Source organism: Glycine max, chromosome 5, assembly GCF_000004515.6.
Source record: "Glycine max cultivar Williams 82 chromosome 5, Glycine_max_v4.0, whole genome shotgun sequence".
Taxonomy (NCBI): Eukaryota; Viridiplantae; Streptophyta; class Magnoliopsida; order Fabales; family Fabaceae; genus Glycine; species Glycine max.
Window position 1 is genome coordinate 26,684,029 of NC_038241.2, and position 24,294 is coordinate 26,708,322.

The 24,294-nt window shown below is 36.5% G+C and overlaps 1 protein-coding gene across 7 annotated transcripts; it reads left to right on the plus strand.

Annotated features, from left to right (window-relative positions):
- The first annotated feature begins 3,723 nt into the window (after positions 1–3,723).
- Positions 3,724–21,426, plus strand: LOC100810406 (WD40 repeat-containing protein HOS15). Of its 7 annotated transcripts, none has more exons than XR_005891446.1 (14): positions 3,724–4,061; positions 6,200–6,345; positions 6,473–7,004; positions 7,523–7,617; positions 7,721–7,767; positions 9,464–9,614; positions 10,017–10,080; positions 12,271–12,429; positions 12,541–12,662; positions 13,349–13,423; positions 19,635–19,663; positions 19,965–20,018; positions 20,124–20,197; positions 20,364–20,432. XR_005891446.1 is itself a non-coding variant. In XM_006579852.4 (14 exons), the coding sequence occupies exons 1-14, from the start codon at positions 4,001–4,003 to the stop codon at positions 21,152–21,154; spliced, it is 1,875 nt and encodes a 624-aa protein (XP_006579915.1). In that variant the 5' UTR covers positions 3,724–4,000; the 3' UTR covers positions 21,155–21,426. The 7 variants fall into 7 exon arrangements, 5 of the variants coding, with proteins under 5 accessions (XP_006579915.1, XP_006579914.1, XP_040871290.1 ...); XM_006579852.4 differs by lacking the exon at positions 19,635–19,663 and adding an exon at positions 20,935–21,426 and having other exon boundaries at positions 20,364–20,438; XR_005891445.1 differs by lacking the exons at positions 19,635–19,663; positions 19,965–20,018; positions 20,124–20,197; positions 20,364–20,432 and adding exons at positions 16,240–18,628; positions 18,731–19,571.
- The last annotated feature ends 2,868 nt before the right edge of the window (positions 21,427–24,294 follow it).

Genomic DNA, 24,294 nt, shown 5'->3' on the forward strand with positions numbered 1-24,294 from the left:
AGCAAAGGTGATTGAACATGGTAGAGAGTTATGGTAGAGACTATTTTTAAGCGAAAAAAAATGTTGTATCCAATACATCCTTAATTTACCAACTATATCTATCTCAGTTTATTGAACATGGTAGAAAGCTATGGTAAACTCTTAGTACTTATCTCCGATTCCAAATATAATAGATAAAAAATATATATCTTAATTTTATAATAAGATAAAATAATAAAAAAACTCAATAACTTGTTTTTTAAAAATTAAAAAAGAAATTAATCTTCATCTAACTAGAAAATTGAGGAGGTGGTGTGATTAGTGTCAATGAAAAAAAGGAGGGTAAATACCCAAATTCATCTCTAAAGTATAATTCACTAACATGAGTCCTTGAAAGATGAAAAATTAATTTTTTATTCCTAAATGTGTAAAAATATCGACATATTAGTCCTACCGTTACTTTGGTATGTGAAGTCTAACATCTTTGTTGATGTGGCTACTGAGGACTAAATTGTAATAAGAAAAGAGTGTCACATGGGATGTTGACTTAATAAGAATAATTCTTCATCAAATTTTCGATGGGCTAATTTGTCATTTTCAAGCCACAAATCATATTCAAGTAAAATTCCTAAAATTTAGCACATTAGGTTGATTTTATCGTCTTCTTCAACTCACCCCACCATCTTCTTCAAATAGAACACCATCATGGACACCACTGTCCATTGTTGTTGGAGACATTTCTGATGACAACATTTCATTATTTTTTTTCTTCCTTGCCACCTCCACTCTCTTTGATGTTTGTCCCCTTTCAACGCCATTATTTTCTCCCTCTCTTGCATTGCCACCAGGTCCACCACCACCACCTCTCTCTCTCTCTTTCTCTTTTTCTCTCTCTCTTCTTTCTTCACCAACAATAAAAGCATAAACAAAAACAAACAAATACAAACATGAAATGCCCAAAAACATAAAACATAAAACACATCGCTTAGTTCTAGAGTTACAAATTACAAATCCAGGATCAAGGAGAATCGGAAAACCTAGATCTATTGCAAATCAACATAAAAACATAAAATCAAATATGTTTCAAATCAACATAAAAATCTAAAAAAACAAAACTCTTATATGTTGCAATAGTGGCACTTTGTAAATTGCCGCACCAGAGCTCCACCACTGTTGGAGTCATAGATCCATACTCAACACACATTTTCTCACCAATCTCAGATCTAAAAGAAACTCAGATCTATGGAAAAAAACTCAGCTCTGGAACCATGCAAGCATTGACGAACCCAAAATCCGACGAAGGCTTTGGCGCTAGAAGCAACATGTTGTAATTCTACACCGACAATGCCCTCAGCCTCAAGATCCCGCCTACGACTTGGTCCAGTGCTCTAAAAGAATAGGGATCAAAGCAAGTTCGGAAGAGCATGTGTAGAGGAACCTCATTGTCGTATGTGCTCATGAAGTCGAGATGCGAAGAGAGCTCGCTCTAGAACTTATGCTTTCCCTAGAACTCAAGCTCGCCTTACAGGGAGGCGGAGTCCATGAGCTTCACCACCATGGGCTCGCGCGACGAGGGTGCTGGAAAAAAAGTGTCATTGTATTCGATGATAGGGATAAGGAATAGGACAATAGTGTCATTGTATTCGACGACTTAGGAGAAGAGGTTTGAGGTTTATGAGAGGTGGGGTTGGTCCTATAGTTGAAAAACCTGGTTCACACTCGACCGATCGGGTCAGTCCAATCGGGACTTGGTGGCATAATCAGGCCAATTTGGCTATTGGACCGGCCATGCATTTGGCCCGAGATGACCTGATCAAACCTGACCATTTTTTAGTAAACCCAACGACCCAACTGGTTTTTAAAACCCATACTAGGCTTTTCATGTTAAAAAAAGCTCAAAAACAACATTGTTTTGAATCAACCCTAAAAAAAAACCTTAGTCTCAATCACTTCTCTTCTTCACACTCGACCCTTCTCTTCATCTTCATGCTCGTTGTCATGCCACCGCACCTCAAGTTGTCACGCCATCCACCACAAGCTCATCGCACGAAGCTCGTTGCGCCACTGCACCAGGTCTACGACTTGCCAGCTGCCGTCACACCTGAGTCCCATTTCTGGTGAGTTTTTTTTGCTTATGCACTTGGAATTTTAGGAAATTGAATTTAGGGAAGATCGTCGTGCCACTGCATTCAGGATTTTTTTTATTGCATCTTAGAGGCCGATTCTTTTGCCGCTTCTCTCTTTCCTTGTGGTTAGCTTCTCTTCTTCCTATTCTTTCAAATCTATCATCTTTCAACCATGCTCCATCTCGTACTACATGCATTAACCATCGTGCCTATCCCATTCTTCTTTTTGTAATTCTGGATTTTGCTGCATTTCATTGCTTAGGTCACGATTCTTTGATTTTGTATATTTTATGCATATGCATGTGATTCATATATGTCGTGATTCTGTGAATGCATAACATATCGCAAAAGCGCATTGATATTTTTTCAATATGCTTGAGGAATGAATACTCATTGCTATGGTTTTGGAAGTTGAGCATTTTAAGCTTGATCTTTGTTCTATATAATTTATTTTTTTTAAAATATGGATTTCAATGAAAATTAAATAGATCTATGAATAAAGTGTTGTTTTTGGTCAAGGTGTTGTTTCCTTTTCCACAGTCTTGCTTGCATACCAAGTATTTGATTTAAAGTGGAAAATAATTTCTTGTGTATTGTGCTTCTTAAATTTACTAGGAAAGGAATTGAGAGGGTGGCTTGGTTTCATTTTTTTTTGGCTATTGGAAAGTTGTAAATGATACATGTGTGTGCTGTGTGATTGTAAAGCTATGACATTATATTCGATTTGGGGAAAATTAAGCAAGAAACAACTAAGGTTTTGGTTCTTCATTTCTTTTTAGTTTTTTGATTTTTCAAATTTTCTCTACATTGTTTGAAGACTTTGGTTGACAAAGTATTAAGTTGGTTGAAGTTGTAATTATTGAAATGCTCTCTGCATGATCTGTTTTGTCACTTTTCTGTCATGTTGAATTTCTAACAATTTCTTTAGGAATTATATTGATTTTGTTAGCATATAATATACTTAATCAAATAATGTTAGTTATATATTTATATATAATAGATACATATATAATTTTAAATTTTTTAATATATATCGGGCCAATTACTGACCCATCGGTTAGACCAGTGACCCACTACCTAGACCGGATCAATGATCAGATTGGGTTTCATAACTTTGGTTGGTCCAATGAGATGTGTCTTTTTGCCTTTAGGAGGTACCCTCCATGTATGTTGATGTCGAAGGATGGGGTTATAATATCTTTAGGGTTATTTTTTTAATATGTACCTATGATGGATTTACCATGGAAGACAAAGATATTAAGAATGTATTGAAGAAGCCTTTAGTGCACATTCCCTCCACATGGTGGTTCCCACTGGTCTAAGAAAAGGAAAAAGAGAAGGGAAGAAAGAGCATATAGAAAAAAAAAATGAGGAAATAAGTTTGTGTTTTGAAAATGAAAAATTGATCCATTCAAATTAACACTTCATGTGTCACTCTTTTTTCATAATAATTTAATTTTCAGTAATCATGTCAATAAAAATATTAAACTTCACATACCAAAATAATAACAAGACTAATTTATCAACATTTTTTATGCATTCAAGGACAAAAAATAGTTTTCCATATTTCAGCAACCCATATGTCAACAAATTATATTGCGAGGAACGTATTTATCCAAAAAAGGAGGCAATGGCATGAACATTATTTTAGGTTTAAAAAAAAAATCATCAACATGTTAAAAAGAAAACGGAGGCGAAGCATAAACGGGAAAGAAGAAACGGAAGCGGTGTAAAAGTAACAGAGGCGGATAGAACCGAAAAACCCAACCCGACCGGGTGAGCGTGACTGTGGCAGTTTCTAATTGCCTGGTTCACCTTCACCTTCACCTTCACCTTCTCTTCTTCTTCTCTCTCTCATGGTCTTGTAGCGGAACCGTTCTCGCTTCTCGGAGAACATGGCCTCCATCTCCTCCGCTGAACTCAATTACCTCGTTTATCGCTACCTTCAAGAATCAGGTTTCTTTGCTTCTCCTTTCCTTCTCACTCTCTCTCTCTCTCTCTCTCTCTCTCTCTCTCTCTCTCTCTCTTTTCGAGTTTCAAAACCCATCGATATGTTTATATACTTGTCTCCTTTTTTTTTTTTTTGTATGTGTATGCGTCTGTAAGATGTCGTCAATTACCTAGTTTTTCCTCACCTTCAAGAATCAGGTTTCTTTGCGCTTCATTTTTTCTTTCTCTCTCTGTTCATGTTTCAAAACCTATCGATATGTTGTATACTTCTCTCTCTCTCTCTCTCTCGTGTGTGTGTGTCTGTAAGATGTTAAGGTTCTAGATGTTTCGAGGAGTATGATTTTTTTTTAATTTCTTTTGAATTTGACATTTTCGAGCTGGTTTGGGCGTTTCAATGTTGCTTCAGCGGATTAGGGTTTGATTAATGAGAAAAGAAAAAATTAGTCACGCGGGAAAAAATTGGTCCTTAACCTTTTTTTTTTTTCCCGGTTGAAGATATAAGGAGGACTGGAATTTGTTAGATCTGCTACTGAAAAAAATAATAAATGTGGTGTTAAGTTGATGTTTGCTGTTCTGAAATTCTCTGCTTATTTTATGAGTTATGATTTTTAGTTAAGACACATTGAGACTGCTGTTGTATGTTGATAATGAGGTGGTGCTGCTGGTTTTTGGAATTGGTTGCTGTTCATTTTATACTGATTGAGATGCGTATACTGTATAGTCAATGAAAATGAGGCCTATGACGAGCTTAACTGTTTCTGCTCGCCTTCTCCTACTTAAATATGTTTTGATTGTGGTTGATATAAGTTCAGATTATATTTGCAAAAGGATGGTTGAATTATTATTGATTGAAAGGAAGCTTGATGGAGCTTTGAGCTATATGGAACTGAGCGCTTGAGACAACTTAGAAAATGATTCTCATGGTTTGAAGAATAAGTGTTTGCTTGGTCTTTTTGGACTAACTGTCGTTCTGAACTGCATAACATACGATATAATATGATAGATATAAAACCATTCTGTGCCTATTCAACATGATATTAGAATATTAGATCTCCTATGACTAAGTGGTTTTGTGTTTGATCTTTGCTGTCTGCATTCTGTTAAATGAAAGTTAAATTTAGCTCATGGTATGAGTGAGCATTGCATTTTACACACTACAAGCTTATGTGGAGATGACCTATAGAAGTATTAGTAAGGCGAGTAGACCTGGTGGAGTGTAAACCTGATACAGGCCCAAATAAGCCTGTTATTTTCGAAGTGTATCTGAGAAGGGCCAAAGGGAGAAAGGAGTGACTAACTATGTAGTAGTAGTGTGCGGAAATAGGGGGGATAAGTGGGAAAAGTGTGATAACACAATAGCGGTATAAGTGGAGAGAGGTGGGAGGAGGTGGTTTAGGATCCTTGGTAGAGTTTATGCCTCTCAAAGTGCCTAAGGAAAGTTTCTCTTATTGTTGTCTTCCCCGTTTATTTATACTGTAAACAGTAATATGTCTCAGGATCTGGTCCTTAATTCCAGACCTGAATATGTAAATAATACAGATACTTTCAGCCCTTTTTCCTATCTTTACTTGATACCTATCAAACCCAACCGCTAGGGGTAGAGGAGACAAAGAAAGGAGATGTAGGCGAAATATCAAGAAGGATTTAGAGGTCAAAGTTTGTCTATAGATATGATTTATGACAAAACATTATCGCATTGTTTGATCCTTGTAGCTTCCCTCATCTAGTGGGAAAAGACTTGGTTGTTGCTGTTGTTGTTACTTGTAGATAACAACTTAAGCTTTTGGGAGAGTTGGTCCTTCAAAATATCTGTTTGAAATTGAAGAATGTTATACGATTGTTTGTGATTTACACTTTGTTTTAATGTAATTGCTGATGTTGATTTCACTTTTTTTAAAATTTGATGTCTGAAGTTATTTTATGATGATATATGTTGGTGCTGTTGTCTTAGAGGAGTCATATAGACTAGGGCATTCATCAGAATTTGGAAAACTTCATGAGGTTGAGTTTATAACATAATTTGTTTACTGGAAAATAAAAAGTCATGCTTTCCATATATATGAAGCTTTTGATATTTAAGAAATCACTCTACAGTCTGCATCTGAATTGCTTTACTGGTTACTTGTGCTACGTCACTACTGCAGGTTTCACGCATGCTGCTTTTACTTTTGGTTATGAAGCTGGTATTAACAAATGCTCCATTGATGGAAATTTGGTGCCGTCAGGTGCTCTTGTTACATTTGTTCAGAAGGGTCTACAGTACTTTGAGATGGAAGCCAACTTGAGTAATGTTAGCATTTTCTACTTTTTGCATTCTTGATTTACCATCAACTTAACATTCATCCATTTGAGTAGACCTTTGTAAGCTTTTATGCCCTAGGTTTCATGTTGATCAATGTTTCTTTTAAGCCTGCCAGTGTGATGCAGACCTGGAAGAAGATTTTTCATTCTTACAACCTTTGGATCTTATCACGAAAGATGTGCATGAACTTAGGCAAATGATAAGTGAAAGAAGAAAAAAACTACAGAAGGAAAGAAAGAAGGAATTTGAAAAGGAGCATGAAGGTGAACGTGTACGGGTAAGAGAAAAGGATAGACGTGAAAGGGAAAAAGAAGTTGAAAAGGAAAGACGTGAAAGGGAGAAAGAAGTTGAAAAAGATAGACGTGAAAGAGAGAAAGAAGTTGAAAAGGATAGACGTGAAAGGGAGAAAGAAGTTGAAAAGGATAGACGCGAAAAGGAGAAAGAAGTTGAAAAGGATAGACGCGAAAAGGAGAAAGAAGTTGAAAAGGATAGACGTGAAAGAGAGAAAGAAGTTGTAAAGGATAGGAAGAAGATAGAAAATGATAAAGAGCGAGAACAACAGCATGGTGATCAGACTGTCAGAGAAATGTTCGTGGATCATGAAGATAGGGTTCCTGTAAAGCTTGAAGAGAATGGAGCAGTTGGAGGTAATTTTCTGTTCAGGGGAAATGGCTTATGATGTCTTATGTAGAATATGTTCTTTTTTGCATGTTTGGTACTTAGCTGCATTTTTTTTTATTAAAATTTGTCCTAAATTTCGTCAAATAGTTTCATTAGCCATTTTCCTTTGTTATCCCTTATTTGCTGTTCATCTTTACATGTTTCTATCATTGTTTGCTCCTTCTAAAATTTATAATATATTTGCTTGGATATTATGGTTGGGTTATGAAGTAGGAGTGGTTTACTGACTAATGGCAAATGACTAAAAAATAACCCCTTGATATTGTAGTTTGCTTGCAAATATGATTCTTTTAAAATAATTTTATCCAGTTTTATGTAATTGCTTATCATAGTTGCAAGTGTTCACACTATAGTCCCTTGCCCCAAAATGCTGTTAATAGGGGTATTTCAGGGTATGTGTCAGTGTTACACAAAAATACAGGCTAGTGGTTTGTTTCAGTTATAATATTCTTCCTTCATAGTAATTTTCTATTTGCTTTAATAGGGCCAGAACCAATGGACATCTCTACAACATCAACATCTCAGCTATGTGGAATTCCTAGTTCAGATGTGACAATTTTGGAAGGTCATACTTCAGAGGTGAAGTATATCTTCAATGCTGCTTTTGTTTCCTAAATTTTCTTTTCATCTAGTGATTCTTCTGTTAAACTCTGTAATTGGACTGTTCACCATCTGTTTTTAGGTGTGTGCTTGTGCATGGAGCCCTACAGGATCTCTTCTTGCATCCGGGTAGGCATCTACATGAATGATTTATTTTGGCATAAAAATATGTATTAAAATATGCGTAACTTAATGGATAATGCACATAATATTAAAAATTGTGCATATTGGGTTTCCATTTGTAATGTTTCCATTTTTGTTTGATTTCCTTTTTAATTGAGGACAACTAAATGCATTCAGTTATTATTATTTTTTTTTACTTAATTATTCCTGTTTGGAAACAATGCTTTTGTTATTCAATTTCTGAAATTGTAATTTGTAACTTGTTTTTCTTTATAAAATGGAAAATAAAATCCATGTGAAATGTTTTAAAAAACTGGTGTTTCTGGAATCAGGGTTTTAAATAATGTGCTTTAGTGCTGCTATAGCGGCGTAGTGTCCCCTGGCCTCTACAGGGGCTGCTGTAGCAGAGTAGCTAAGTGTAGTTGCTGTAGTGGACCAAATAGCAGGCGGAATAGCAACCATAGTGGATGGGATTGCGGTGCTATGTGTTGATTCCAAAATGCCCTTTGAACAGAGACACTAGGGCCTTTTGGGGGGCTATTTTTGGGATTTCAATTTCGAAAAATGAAATCTACCATTGTATTAGTAGTGAGAGTGATAAAGAATTCTTCTATAAGATGATGATTGGGTGATTAATGATTCTTATCTAGGAAACTTGTATTTGACTTTTCTTTGTATTTACTTGTATATGTTGTTTAAGACACCTATATCTTTTTTTGTTAATTTGAATGTCATTGTCATGAATTTTGAGTAATTTTTATTATTTTTGAGAATTTATTACTATACATTATATAAACTATATAATTTTTTTCAGAATAGCGGTTATCCTGCTATCCGCTTTCCTGCACTATAGTGTGTTTTGGGCTGACTGCTATGCACTGCTATCTGGGATTTTAAACAGTCTGGAATTAACTGCTTTCATAGTGTACTTTGGTAATTATAATTCTTAAATAGCAATTTTCATTAATTGTTGTCAATGGCTTCTGCTAAATCCTTTTCATTTGTTCATGGATTTCATGAAGAACTTTCAAATGATTTAAATTATTTAATGATATCCAATTATTTACATTTCATCAATTTTCATCGGCATCCCATACCCGTGCATTGTTGAAATAAAAGGCCTAGGGGATGCATGTTTCTTTAGTTCTTTTTTTTATTTTTTTGGCTATTTGAGCCTTCTTTTTCAAGTTATTGATTCAAAAGTTGGCCTGAATTTTCTGTCTTTCTCAACCATATTTTGCATATGGGTTATGTAAGGTATGTAATGTAATGTCTGTGGTTGAGAAATTGGTTAAACTGTGACAGACATTTGGGTATCAAGAGTAATATGAATCTTGCAATTTATTCATTATGAATCTAATCAAAATTTACAAAATTTTAATAACTTCTGGAATTTAAAATTGTTAGGAGACAAATTAGCTTGAGCAGGATCAAAAGGCCTCAAATTTTATAATAAAGCTCTGGAGATGTGTGTTTATGTTAATGGACATGATAGTTTGTGTTTAGATGATGAATTCTGACTTTACTTTTCCTTGTTATCCTATTTTTTTTTATCATTGTTGCACTGCCATGCAGTTGGTTTAACTTCTTTTTTTTGTTGGGTTTCTGAAACACTTTTAAAGATTACTTTAATGATTATACCTTTCAATTTTGGGCTTCATAGAATATTCTTTCACTCTACCATGATCATTTCAACTTTTAGATCTGGAGATTCGACAGCTCGTATCTGGACAATAGCAGAAGGGAGATGTAAGCCTGGTTCAGAGAATGGCCCTTTGAATGTGTTGGTGTTGAAGCATGTTAGGGGTAAAACAAATGAAAAGAGTAAAGATGTTACTACACTTGACTGGAATGTGAGTTCAGTTGCATATAATGATTTCAAGTTAAATTTAAATCCAAGACAATTACTTGTATTTCTATGTTTAATACCGAAGCTTTATTTTGTGTTCACTGTTATTGTGTAAAGCCCTTGCCCCTCCAATAAAGCAAGGGGGATATATTATAAGATACTATACAATTTTTTCTTACCATATAATAATAAGATTTACTTTCAAATGAAGAATCCTTCAGAGCTAGACTTAAGAGTTGCTGTTAGTTAAGCTAAAGTTGTAGGGACCACTAAATTTTTTTTTTGGCTTTGCTTATGTATTATTCGTGTGACAAGATATTTTATCTTGAAGGTTATTTTCTGTAATATTTGCTAGTAATGATTTACACCATATGATGGAGAGTTCACTTTGGGGGCTGTTGTACAGGGGGAAGGGACACTTCTCGCAACTGGTTCATATGATGGGCAAGCAAGAATTTGGACCACCAATGGTAGGTCATTCTTTTGTAACCTTAGATTCTGTAGTAGTAGCCTTTTAGGATGAGACGAACTAAAAAATGCCTTTGGAATCATATTTTTGTTGCCTATTATGTTATTGGGGTGGGTGAGAATGTTTAGCTATCTTCGAAGCCTTGGGAGAGTGACCTGGGGAGGTGAGCAATTGCTTCCTGTTTATGTATGCATTTACTTCTACAATCATGATAACAAAGGAAGAATCTGAATTGTTATTTGCATAGTGTAAGTTGCTATAAGTTTTAGTGCTTGGGAGACTTATATTTGTTATTTGTTTGAGGGAATATGTTTAGGAACAACAAAAGATTCACATTTACATTGAACTTAATGTTAATCCATTCATTTTGCTTAACTGCTGATAAATATTGAGTTACGCGAATGATCGTTACAACTTACTAGAGACAAATATATTGAGAGAACTTGTGTTAGGCTACACTCATGCTCTGGTCATTAACGCATTATTGATTGCTTTACATTCAATTAGAGAGTAATCTCAGCTGAGAGCTGACAAAACATATCTCTTGCGTAGTAATTGGCAATTGATTATTCTAATATAATCTAACTAAAATGTAGTTGCCTATATATATATACATATATTCTAAAATGATGTTTAAAAACAAACCCTATATATTCTAACATTACTACTAATGTAATAATGTTAATATTCTAACACTCCCATCTAGCTAAGGCTATTAAGCTCTCAGCTTGTTGTAAATAAAATAAACCCTGCCAAATAGTGGCAAGCACAGGCAAACCTATCCAAATGACCCCAGCAACTCAGCAACCTGTGTAGGAATAAGATTGAATAGAGCAAAAACAAGCCAGACAGCAGCAAAATGTGGTGAACACATACCCTATCGGTGGCAGCAGCTTTACACGGGATAAGTTGCAGAGGATACACTGCCAACCAGCCCCTTAGAGTGGTGGAATCAAGCCTTAAGGGGTGAAATGCTTAGTCTGAATATCCGGTGCAGGTCCAACAACTGAGCCATGATGGCAAGGCTTGGCTAGAAAGGCAATGATATGTTCTGTGGGGTCCCTAGCAAATTGGATCAGAGAAGCACCCTTTTCGTGAGAAGCGGCCTATATAATTTAGGTGTTGATGTTTGTATTTGTTAGTCTTTGTGGCTCTCACATTGTATGGTACTATGACTATGGTAGTATGGTTGAAGACTTAAAGTAAAACAAAAAAAAAGGTAAAGGGGACAGGAAGGTAGTGAATACTTATATTTATGTTCTTCAGAGATGGGGAATGGAAACATTGAATTATTTTGCCTCCAAATTTAAGGGAGACAGAAGAGTTTTTCTATGCTCATTTTTAGAAAAAAAAATTTCATTTTCAATTTCTAAACTTTTTGAAAACATGTTTATTTTGTTATTTTCATTTCTGGATTCTATTTCCAAAATGAACGTTTCTTGTGTTGTGAACCACTGAGTTTCCATGCCTCGACATACAGTGAAGTATAGACCAAAAGGTAAACTTGTGCAGAGGGTGGTAGTTGTGAATACAGGACCATCATTTGACCTATCATATGTCATCTTGCGGTAAAAGGGAGTTTAAACTCCAAAATCTCCAAGGATGATATTCAGACCCACTACCCAAACAAGGGTAAATTGACAAGGTGGTAACTGAGAAAGGGCCAGGAAAGGCTGACGAGGCTTCTGGTGGGCTAAGAGTTGTTCGTTGGCTATAGTTTTAAATTATAAATAATGACTCTCGATAGTCACAATCATTTTTGTTATAAGTCATGATTATTTCAGTAGTGAGCTGTGGACATGGTAAACCATTAATCATATAGTAGCTTGGTGACACAGTTGTGAATTTCTCTATCCAAAATGATAGGGGAGCAACATTACTCTTCTCCTGTAATGTTTTTCAGCCACGGAGTTGATTTAATGAAACATCACTGATTGATTTGAGGGCTAAAAATATTATTTTTTTGTCTTACAATTAGTAGTTTATGGCTGCCTGCATGTGCACTTTTTTTTAATGTGTCTATCTGTCTAGTCAGAGTATCCTCAATGGGTATATTAATGTCTGATATTTGTAGTTGCATTATTGAACAATACTGTTGATTTCTTTAAGTTGACTCTGGGTGTATTTTGAATCTTCTTTGGGACTTCTATTATGATAGTTGTTTTGACCGTTTTGTGCTATCTATGACTAGGTGAACTGAAGAGTACATTAAGCAAACACAAGGGACCAATATTCTCTCTGAAGTGGAATAAGAAAGGAGATTATCTTCTGACTGGAAGTTGTGATCAAACTGCAATTGTGTGGGATGTGAAGGCAGAAGAATGGAAACAACAATTTGAATTTCATTCAGGTGCAAAATTTGAATATAGAATCTAGGGAGAATTCTATAAAAAGAGCTCTTGGTGAGAATTTTCTCAAATGTTATGAATGATTTTTTAATTTGGGTTGATATATTGTTTAGGTCCAACACTTGATGTTGATTGGCGCAACAATGTGTCTTTTGCCACAAGTTCCACAGACAATATGATACATGTTTGCAAAATTGGAGAAACCCACCCTATAAAAACTTTTACTGGGCACCAGGTTTGTTCATGAGTCCTTATTTTGTGGAACTAACTATATTCTGATATTTTTCAATGCTGAAATTACACACTATTGTGAGGAAGGGTTCATCCCCTAAAGTTAAAAATGTCAGGCAAGGTTAACTATGGGCTAGGTTGTTTAAGCTTATTTTCTAAAATATGTACTTTTGAAAATAAAATAAACAGTTTTATGGTTTTCTGATGTGTTTGCCTAAACTGCTTTTACTTGAAATAAGCAGTTTTCTGCTTTTTTAAAGAAGCAAATCCTTTTTTCTTATTAAAAAAACACTTATATAAAAAGCGTTTATTTTGAAGTTGCTTTTTTAAGTTTGAACAAACCCACCCTATATAGGTAAGTGGATAACTGTGGGCAGCTGCTTTCAAGATGAATCCTGACTTCCTGAGTTGCTCTACTATTTAGTTGTATTTCAAATGACCAGCACTATATGAATTAATTGGGTAGCAAATTCAGTTTGTAATTTGGTTTGATCAGTTAAAATCTCACTTAACCAGATTATAGGGTCTACTTGTTTGCATTTTATGTAGTTGACTTAGGTTAAAGGATCAAAGATCTGAATATTTTCTGTTGGGTGTCCATATAGCAAATAGTTTGAGATATTCTATTGGAACACAATATAGTTATTGGACAAGACTTTTCATCGCTAATGACTTTACTTCATTTTACAGGGTGAAGTTAATTGTGTCAAATGGGATCCCACAGGTTCATTGCTGGCCTCCTGTTCTGATGATATCACAGCAAAGGTAATAGTTGACCTCTTAATAATTAACTTTGTGATCTTATCAATGTTATACTTCCATATTTAGTGTTATCAGTATATGTCAATGTATAACTGTGAAAACAGTTTTGTATTTTGTCTGTAAGGGCTTTTAGCCTTTGCTAACTGCACTGCACCCATTCTTTAATGAATATCTATTGTAAGGGCTGTCAGCTTTTGCTAACAGCACCCATTTTGTGTTAGTTAGTAATTCAGGGAGTACAAGCTAGGATGCACCAAAACGGGAACGGGGACGGTAAACGGTAAATCTAGAAATCTCAAGATATGGGTACAGTTAGGAAATGGAATTTTTTTTAATATTTTTTATTATTTAAAAAAAACATGAGAAATAAGTAGCAACACTAACATATTATAAACTTAAAGATAATCCAATGGTCTATCAAAATAAAACAAAGTGTGATATTAACATTAAAAAGTATTCCATACAACTTAGTTCAATATCTAGAACAACATATAAAATAAAACATCAAAAATAGTGTTTCATATGCATTTTAAGCAAGTTGTAGATCAATCTATGTGTACCAAATAAAATTATTGAGGGTAACTCCTTTTTTATATTAAAAAAATGGTAACCGTCCATTTTAGTTACCAATTTTTTTTAACATGTGAGACAATTATTTTTTTATTAAAAGCGAAAAGAAAAAGCCTAGTGATTATCTTTTTCCGCCACTCCAAACACAGCGCCTCCACTCTTCCTCTTCCTCATTATCGTCTTCCTCTGCCACTCCGAACAACAACCTCCACAACCATTCCTATGGCATCCTTGCCGCTCTCCCCGAGAACAAAACCTTGCACAACCTCTGAAACGTTTTGCAGCACAAGGCATCAATGTCCTCTGCCTCCTCTTCATCCTCCTCCTCTGCGTCATCCCCACCATCCTGCGGCCTCCTCCGTTGGCGCAACCTTCGTCCGTCATGTTCTACCAGTCTGCGCCGGTGAAAGTCCCGATTTTGTTGATTCTTCTTTAGCTTCTTTCCTCTTTTTTACGTTTTTCCTTTTTTTTTTTTTTAAAAACATTGGACTGTGGGGACGTGCGTGTAGACCACCGTCGTCCCCATGCCATCCCCGTCTTGGTCAGCCGTACCTAGTAAGTTAACGTCATCCCATGCCGTACCCGTCCCGTCCCCGTCCGTGTCTCTGTGCAGTATTGGAAACAGGGAACGCCACCTAGCAGGCATCCCTGTGCTTCATAGAGTACAAGGGCTTTTCTAACTACACCTCAATAGGATCAGTTAGTTAGCTTTCTGTTAGAGTTAGTTATATAGTTAGTTTTGTTGTATAGAGGTCTATAAATACCTGGATTGTAACTACCTCTAACTAACTTTTCAGATCAATAGAATCAACTTTGTTCTCCTCCTTTTTCTTCTCTGTTTTCTTTATTTTTCTCTCGGTTTATCGAAAATGGTATCTAGGGCCATTTTTTCGTAATCACTGTTTCTTCAAGGTCCTGTTCTATGCTTTCATGGCTTCCGTTCCGTCAAATCTCATTTCTCAGTCATTCCCTAACTCTATTGCAGAGAAGCTTAATGATTCGAATTATCTCCACTGGCAACAATACGTCCAACCGGTGCTCAAATTGCACAAGTTGCAGCGGTTTTTCGTTAATCCGGTCGTTCTGCCTCGTTATCTCACTGAGGATGATTGTATTGCTGATCGCATCAATCCAGAGTATGAAACCTGGGAAGTTCAAGATCAAACGCTTCTTGTTTGGCTGCAATCTACACTTTCGAAGTCTGTGTTGTCAAGAGTTCTAGGTTCCAACCATTCCTATCAGGTTTGGGACGAAATCCATGAATATTTCAGTCTCCACACTAAGTCTCTGCGTGTCAACTCTGCACTGCGATGCATGCCATCACTTTTGATGGAAAATTGATTGATGAATATCAAAGGATACATAGACGAACTAGCTGGTGTAGGTGTTCCTGTTCATCATGAAGAGTGTGTTGATGCGCTCCTTGAAGGATTATCATCTGATTATGCACTAGTAATCTCTGTCAATTAGAGTAAGAAGCACACTCTGTCAATTGCAGAAATAGATGCTCTTCTCCATGGTCATGAAACCATGCTCACTATGCGCAGCCAAACACTTACAAAAACAGTGATTCCGGTGGCTCTCGAGGCTTGTATGACTGTGGCAGTGGTCGCGGTACCTTTTCTGATTGAAATTCTAGACGTGGTAGCGGTGGTTCTGGCAGAGGCCGTGGAGGTGGCCGATTTGCCAATTTTCAGTGCCAAATCTGTCTTAAGTATGGGCACAATGCTAATGTCGGTCATTTCATAACTGATATTGGTTTTCAGCCACATGAGTCCCTAACATTTTTTTATCCCACCACGCTGCAACGTATCCCCTATTCTATTGGTTCAACCAGATCCTCCAATACTTGGGTCAATCCCAATGCTAAGTCCACTGTTCTTGGTCGCAGTCAGCCTAGTGCCATGCTCACAAACTCCTCCTCTCATGGTAATGATGCATCTGGCTCCACTTGGATACCAGATTCTGGAGCCAGTTTTCATGTTACTGGTGATTCTCAAAATATTAAACAATTTACTCATTTTGATGGACCTGAGCAGATTTTGATAGGCAATGGTGAAGGTTTAAGTATCTCCAACTCTGGTTCCTCAGTTTTTGTTTCTCCTAATGATACTACCATAACCTTTAAGGTTCATAAGTTGTTACATGTTCCTTCAATTTTGAATAATGTGTTAAGTGTGAGTCAATTTGCTAAAGACAACTCTGTTTTCTTTGAGTTTCACCCTCATTTGTGTCTTGTGAAATCTCAGGAGGCCAATAAAATTCTCCTACAAGGAGTGGTTGGTGTTGATGGACTCTCTTTTCACAACCTCAAGCTTCAAGGCAATCCTTCTCTGCTGATGTCCACTTCTGCATCTGTTCCAAATGCTGAGTTTTCTACTTCAGCTGCTACTATCAATAATACCTCTAATATTGTTTCAAATTCTGATGTTACCTCTTCCAGTAGTGCTAATCTTTGGCATGCTAGGTTAGGACATCCTAATGGTCATTTAATGAAAATTGTTCTCAAACAGTGTAATATTTCTCAACTGAATAAAAACATCACAGAGTTTTGTTCTTCTTGTTGTATGGGTAAATCTCATAGGTTACCCTCTCATAGTTCAACTTCTGTTTATTCACCTTTAGAACTCATTTTCACTAACCTATGGGGACCCTCCCATGTTACCTCTTATGCTAGCTATACATATTATGTTTCCTTCATTGATGCTTTCTCTAGGTATACATGGATATTTCCTATAAAGTCCTAGGCTGAAACCATTTCTGTTTTTCAAAACTTCAAGTCAATGGTTGAGTTACAACTTAACACCAAAGTCAAAAGTATTCAATCGGATTGGGGAGGTAAATACAGACCTTTCTCTAGTCTTCTAGTCTCTTTTGGTATTTCTCATAGACTTATTTGTCGCTACACTCATCACCAAAATGGTGTGGTTGAGAGAAAACATAGACACATAGTTGATTTGGGTTTTTAACCTTGATGCATCATGCTTCTTTACCCTTGCAATTTTGGGATTATGCCTTTACTACAACTATTTATCTAATTAACAGGCTTCCCACTACTTCTCTCAAGTTTGCTGTTCCATTTGTTACTTTGTTTAATAAAGAGCCTGATTATCATTTTCTTAGAACTTTTGGGTGTCCCTGATTTCCTTTACTAAGGCCATATCATACACACAAGCTCAATTTTCGGTCTCTAGAGTGTTTGTTTTTGGGTTATTCCTTATCTCACAAGGGTTACAAGTGCTTGTCATCCTCTGGTAGAATTTACATATCTAAGGATGTTTTGTTTGATGAGTTGAGATTTTCCTATGCTAATCTTTTTCCTTCTTCCTCTAATTCCACGAAAAATCTTGATTCTTATTTTAGCCTAAGTCCTAACCTTTCTCCACCTTTTGTTGCCTATATTCCTCAGACATCTCAAGCATAACCTCTTAATTCAAGCTCTGCTCCTCTTGTTCCTCCAGGTTTTTCACCCTTACATGCTCATTCCCCATCACTACTGTTTCTGTACCTTGACCCTCCACTTCTGCATCCATCTCTGTTCAGCCTCAACATTCTGAGTCTACTAACCCTTCTTCATCTGCTTCAGAGTCTGTGTCTATACCTAACTCTATCCCAGTCAATACCCACCCTATGCAAACAAGGTCTAAATCTGATATTCACAATCCTAGACTACATCCTTCACTTTTTCTCACTCATTCTGAGCCTAAAACTGTGAAACAAGCTCTAGCAAACAAAGATTGGCTCACTGCTATGCAACAGGAGTATGATGCCTTGCTGAAAAATCATACCTGGGACTTAGTATCATTACCTCCTAACAGACAGGCCATTGGCTGTAAATGGGTTTACAGGGTCAAGGAAAATGCTGATGGGTCAATTAATAGGTTCAAAGCAAGATTGGTAGCTAAGGGGTTTCATCCAGTTCATGGTTTTGGTTTTCATGAAACTTTCTCTCCTGTGATCAAGCTTGTAACTATTCAAATTATTCTTACTCTTGCTCTATCCTATGAATGGAAACTGTTCCAACTTGATGTGAATAATGCCTTTTTAAATGGTACTCTTGAAGAAACTGTTTTTATGATACAACCTCCTGGTTTTGAAGTTGCAGACAAATTACTGGTCTGCAGGCTAAATAAATCTATCTATGGGTTAAAACAAGCTCCAAGGCAATGGTTTGACAGACTCAAGTCTACTCTGTTACAGTTTGGCTTTATTGGCAGCAAGAGTGATTCTTCCTTATTTATCTATGGACATCAAGTGGATGTTGTTTATCTGTTGGTATATGTGGATGATATAATTCTCACAGGTAGCTCAGCCACTCTGATTCAGCAGCTCACAAACAGATTAAATATTGCTTTTTCTCTTAAACAACTTGGTCATCTGGATTACTTCTTGGGTTTGAAAATCAAATATTTGTTTAACAGTGCTATCTTAATGACTCAGAGTAAATACATTTGTGATTTGCTTCACAAAACTCACGTGACTGAAGCTCATTCAATCTCTTCTCCCATGGTTTCTAACTGCAATTTGTCCAAACATGGTGCTGATGTTTTTCATGATCCTTCTCTCTATAGGTCTGTAGTTGGTGCATTACAATATGCTACTCTTACTAGACCAGAAATCAGTTTTGCTGTCAATAAGGTTTGCCAATTTATGGCTTCTCCTTTGGATTCTCATTGGACAGTGGTGAAAGGGATTCTAAGATATCTTAAAGGTACATTGTTTCATGGTCTGCTCCTGCAGCCTGCTTCTGTTAAAAATCCCTTGGCTATTCGAGCATTCTGTGATGCTGATTGTGCATCTGATGTGGATGACAAGCGCTCCACCTCAGGGACTGCCATTTTTCTTGGTCCAAACTTAGTCTCTTGGTGGTCTCGCAAACAAAAGGTTACTGCCAGATCTAGTATTGAAGCTGAATATCGCAATATTGCTCAAACTTTCACTGAATTGACTTGGATTTATACTCTGCTGACAGAGTTACAAGTTTCTTTCACTACTCCAGTATTTTTTTATGATAATCAGAGTGCTGTTTCTATTGCTCACAATCCAGCTTTTAACAGTCGAACAAAACACATGGAGATTGATGTGTTTTTTGTGAGAGAGAAGATTTTGGTCAAACAGCTCTCAATTGTTAATGTTGCAGCTCTGGATCAGTGGGCTGATATTCTAACTAAATCCCTGTCTCATCAAGATTTGAGGCTCTAAGAGGCAAACTCAATGTGAAGAGTGTTTCCAATGAAAGCTCTCCCTCTTGAGTTTGAGAGGGGGTATCAGTATATGCCAATGTATAATTGTGAAAACAGTTTTCTATTTTGTCTGTAAGGGCCGTTAGCCTTTGTTAACAGCACCCATTCTGTAATGAATAACTACTGTAAGGGCTGTTAGCTTTTGCTAACAGCACCCATTTCGTGTTAGTTAGTAATTCAGGGAGTACAAGGGCTTTTCTAACTGCACCTCAATAGGATTAGTTAGTTAGCTTTCTGTTATAGTTAGTTCTGTTGTAGAGTTCTATAAATACCTGGATTGTAACTACCTCTAACTAACTTTTCAGATGAATAGAATCAGCTTTGTTCTCTTCCTTTTTCTTCTCTGTTTTCTCTCTATTTTTTCTCAGTTTATCGAAAAAGTGTTATTTTGGCTGGTACAGGTTTTTGCGATTCATACTGTTGAGAATCGGTATGGATATTTTGCATTCATTGTAATAAATATAGTTTATAGGTACATAATCACTGATTTAGAGGAAACCAAATATCCTTCATTTATTTGTAATAATTGCAATAAGCCTATGTAAACTTATAACCGTGTTGTATTCGGACACATGGTTTCAGTCTCAATATGCCTCTGTTCTTTCTCTTCAAGACTTCAATACATTCTTTTATATAATAATTTAGTCTGAGAAATATGCAGTAATTTATGAAATTACTGTATGTTTGTTTGACGTTTCTTGTTTGGATTGAATATGTGATTTGTTTTGTAGATATGGAGTATGAAGCAGGATACTTATCTTCATGACTTAAGGGAGCATTCCAAGGTGCACTGAGTTTTGGATGTTTTCTATTTGTGTCTGCATTTAAATTTTTTTAATTCTTTATGCATTCTGCATATTGTTGGGAAAACTAAATAATTTGTTTTGTAGGAGATATATACCATCAGATGGAGCCCCACTGGTCCTGGTACAAATAACCCTAATCATAAACTGGTGTTGGCTAGGTAAGTTAATTTTATGGTGAAATTAGGTTCATTATTCACGATTTACATCCATCTTGACAGTTTGATTATGATGATGGGTGTCTGTTAGCTATTTTTTCTTTTTTGTTGGGTACTATTTAGAAGTTAGTTTTCATTTTAAAAACTGTGTACTCATCTTCTTGTGCAGTGCTTCATTTGACTCAACTGTAAAGCTATGGGATGTGGAACTTGGGAAACTCATCTACAGCTTGGATGGACACAGGTACTGTATTTATAGCTTGAGTGTATTTATTTGATGGTCTTCTTAGCTTTGGGTTTATTCATATGGGAGGGTAGTATTCTGTTTCAAAGTTTTAGACAGAGGAGTCTGATCAACATGTAAACTGTAATCCTAACCTTCAATTTTTTGTTTAAAAAATGCTATAGATCTTTATATAACTGTTTTATTTGTGTATAAAATCAGGAATGGTGAAAAGAGACACTTATGGCATGTTTGATTCCCATCTCACTGTTTTGTTTTAAAAAATGATTCCACACTACTCAACAGACAATTACCCATCCGAAATCTATTAATTGTTTTAAAAACCAATAAACAGAAAAATTGTTAGAATTTTCTCCTTTTGGATTTTCTTCGAGTGCTCGGACAAATTTTTAGAATACAGAAATGTGCTTAGGGGATGAACACTTTCAAATTAGGAAACACTAAACAAACAAGGCCTTAGTTTTTTTTTTCCTGACATGTTTATTTGGTTCTACAGGCATCCTGTATATTCTGTTGCTTTCAGTCCCAATGGCGATTATCTAGTTAGTGGGTCTCTTGACAGATCCATGCACATATGGTCATTGAGGGACGGCAAGATTGTCAAAACATACACAGGCAATGGGGGCATTTTTGAGGTCTGCTGGAATAAGGAGGGTGACAAGATTGCTGCATGTTTTGCTAATAATACAGTTTGCGTTTTGGATTTTAGAATGTAATATCTGTGAAGCGCCAATTTCTCCTCACCAGTACATTAAATTCTTTCTTTCCCCCCCTTGAGATGAGATCGGTGGAAATGTATTTTGGGTGGGTGGATAGGTTACCCATTTTAACCATAGTTGTAGTGGACCCTGTTGTAATTTGCTAGAACATTATTAAAAAGTAGTTTGTAGGAGTGCATTCTTAATAAGCAAAAGTGTATAGATTTAGTTGGACAAAATCCTGTACAAGGATCGCTAGACTTTTTGTATCTACTTGCCTTTCTCTTGCACGATGGCTGCAAATGGCATGCATTTTCGGTCCCTTTGATCCATTAAGGCTTGTTAATGAAAGGGAAAGGGGGGCGGGGGGTTGATAAATAATCTCGTGTTCAACAGCTCGATAAAAGGAATGGGTTTAATTTGATTTTCACGCGGTCTTCTAAAACGCTTTAATGTCGGCATAAATTTTAATTTTTGGGGATGGTGCATTTTTAGACCAGGGGGTGAAAATTCATTGTAATAAGCACGCCGTCTCTAATTACACGCTTTCAGTCGTAGAACTAATAAATAATCACTATAACCGTCAGAAAGGAGTAGATAATATTAGCTGAGGTTTTGATTGGGCAATGAGATGTGAAAGATTGAACATCGGGAAACATGTCACACGGTACACACTAATCAGATACACTATTGTTTGTTAGATTAGATGAAAGTTCTGACAATTGAGTGGTGAATAGTAATGATTGGCTGGGATTTAAGCAACAGATGTAAGTATAAAATTATAAATGACATATTATGATATTAATATAATCTTCGATCTTAAATTTTCTTATGAATTTTAATACGTTAGCTGCGGTTACATACAAAGCTGCTGTCAACAATGCCAGCGAATCTGGTGCTTCTCTTTTTAGAAGAAAGGAATTTTATGGACAAAAAATGAGTTATGTTCGCCAGTAATCCCCACATGAACCGTTCTCAAAGTGGTGAAACCGGTTCCGGTCTCATAATTATTTTCCGGCCAGAGATCTTAGACATCATCTTCATCACGGCATGACAATCTAAACACACTCGAAGGTTCTTTACAATCTTGATTGCAGCTCCTGGACTGGTACTGATAAGTCCAAACGCTAAGGCAAGTTTCTCACTATGAACTTCCAACGATTGCTCTTTTTCTCGTTCCCCTATGTCATGTAACACCACATCTGTTTTCGGTGTATAACCGCGTGCCTTGAGCCAGGCATTCATCTTCTTCAGCATCGAATATATATCCTTGCTCCTCGGGTGTCTTAAATCACCAGCAAGAAACTCATGCACTCTGTTGTTAACTTCAATTGAACTACAACCAGGTTCCTTCTCAACCCCACTCCCTTTCATCATTGATCTCACCTTAGCCACACCAACCCAGTTTCCAGCAGCAGCATACATGTTAGAAAGAAGGACATAAGTCCCTGAACTAGCCAAACCATTGCTCACAAGAAACTCTGCAATCTCCTCTCCAAAAGAAACATTGCTATGGATTCTACAAGCCCAAAGTAAAGTCCCCCACTGATGCAATCCAAGCCATGGACACTTGGCTCATATCGTTTTGGATGAAAATTCAAGAACCACCATTGTTGACCTTCCAAGAACTCAGGAACAGAAAAACAAAAAATATGGATAAGATGAAGAAGATGAACAACACGACGACACAATCCATGGAGAATCGATAAGTCGAAAGAGGATTTGCCATAAAGGAATATCTTCCTTGATAAGAATCAATTTGATTTTCAAAAAAAAAATCAAAGAAGAGGCTAAACTCTCTCTAAGCACAAGCTTAATTTTAATTATATCAAAAGTTTCTACAATTAAGAGTTTCTGAGTATTTATAGAACTAGACTTAAGAAGATAACTAAGCCTCTAGTAAGACTTATTTACATTAAGCTCAAGCTCATTACCCAAATAAACAAAAAATAGGAATTTTCGTAAATTCACGTTGAAGGTGTGCGCTAAGAGCCCAATTTCTCCTCTGGTTGGAATTGGGCTAAGCCAGATAGCTCGCACTAAGCTTGACGGCGCGCGCTAAGCCCAGACGTGTTGTTCAGTAATCTTAACGTGCTTCAATTCAATTCCTTGTGATTTTCTCCTTCCTTTCCTTTGATGAGTAGTTCATCTTTGATCCTCTTGGCTATCTCTTCTTGTAGAAGCTTGATCTAGACCTTGTCATTGGTCTTTTCAATGAAGTGTTTCTAGGTCCTTATGCTCTTTGGATAACCCTCTATCATCCTCTCCTTCTTGAAAAGAATCCGTCCTCGGATGTGCATCCAAAACACCTACATCACAAGAAGAAAGATCAGCGACATTGAAAGTAGAACCCACCCCATACTCACTTGGCAAGTCAATCTTGTAGGCATTGTCATTAATCCTCTCAAGGACCTTGAAAGGTCCATCACCCCTAGGTTGGAGTTTAGATTTCCTTTGTGAAGGAAACCTTTCCTTCCTTAGATGTACCCAAACCCAATCTTCGGGTCCAAATACCATGGACTTTCTCCTTTTGTTTGCTTGACGTGCATATTGCTCCATCTTCTTCTCAATTTGATTTCTCACCCTTTCATGAAGATCCTTAAAAAAAGTGGCTCTAGAAAGCCCATCCATGCTCAAAATAGAAGAATCATTAGGTAAAGGAATTAAATCAAGAGGAGATAAAAGATTAAAACCATAAACAACCTCAAAAGGAGAAAAAGAAGTGGTAGAGTAGGTTACCCTATTATAAGTAAATTAAACATGAGGTAACCACTCTTCCCAAGTTTTCAAATTACCTTTGATGAAACACCTTAGGAGTTGTGAGTGTTCGATTCACTACCTCGACTTGCCCATTGGTTTAAGGATGGCAAGTGGTGGAGAAAAGAAGCTTGGTTCTAAATTTTCTCCATAATGTTTTCCAAAAATGACTCAACAACTTGGAATTCCCATCCGATACAATGCTCTTAGGCAATCCATGAAGACGCACTACCTCTTTGAAGAAAAGATCCACCACATGACAAGCATCCTCCACCTTGTGACATGGAATGAAGTGTGTCATCTTGGAAAACCTATCAACAATCACAAAAATTGAATCCTTGCCTCTGTTGGACCTTGGAAGACCAAGCACAAAATCCATGGAAATGTTGGTCCAAGGGGAG

Coding starts and splice junctions, on each gene's coding strand:
- LOC100810406 (XM_006579851.4), top strand. CDS start 4,001: ATGGCCTCCATCTCCTCCGCTGAACTCAATTACCTCGTTTATCGCTAC. Junction 7,005..7,522: donor AGAGAATGGAGCAGTTGGAG/GTAATTTTCTGT, acceptor TTGCTTTAATAG/GGCCAGAACCAATGGACATC. Junction 9,615..10,016: donor TTACTACACTTGACTGGAAT/GTGAGTTCAGTT, acceptor GCTGTTGTACAG/GGGGAAGGGACACTTCTCGC.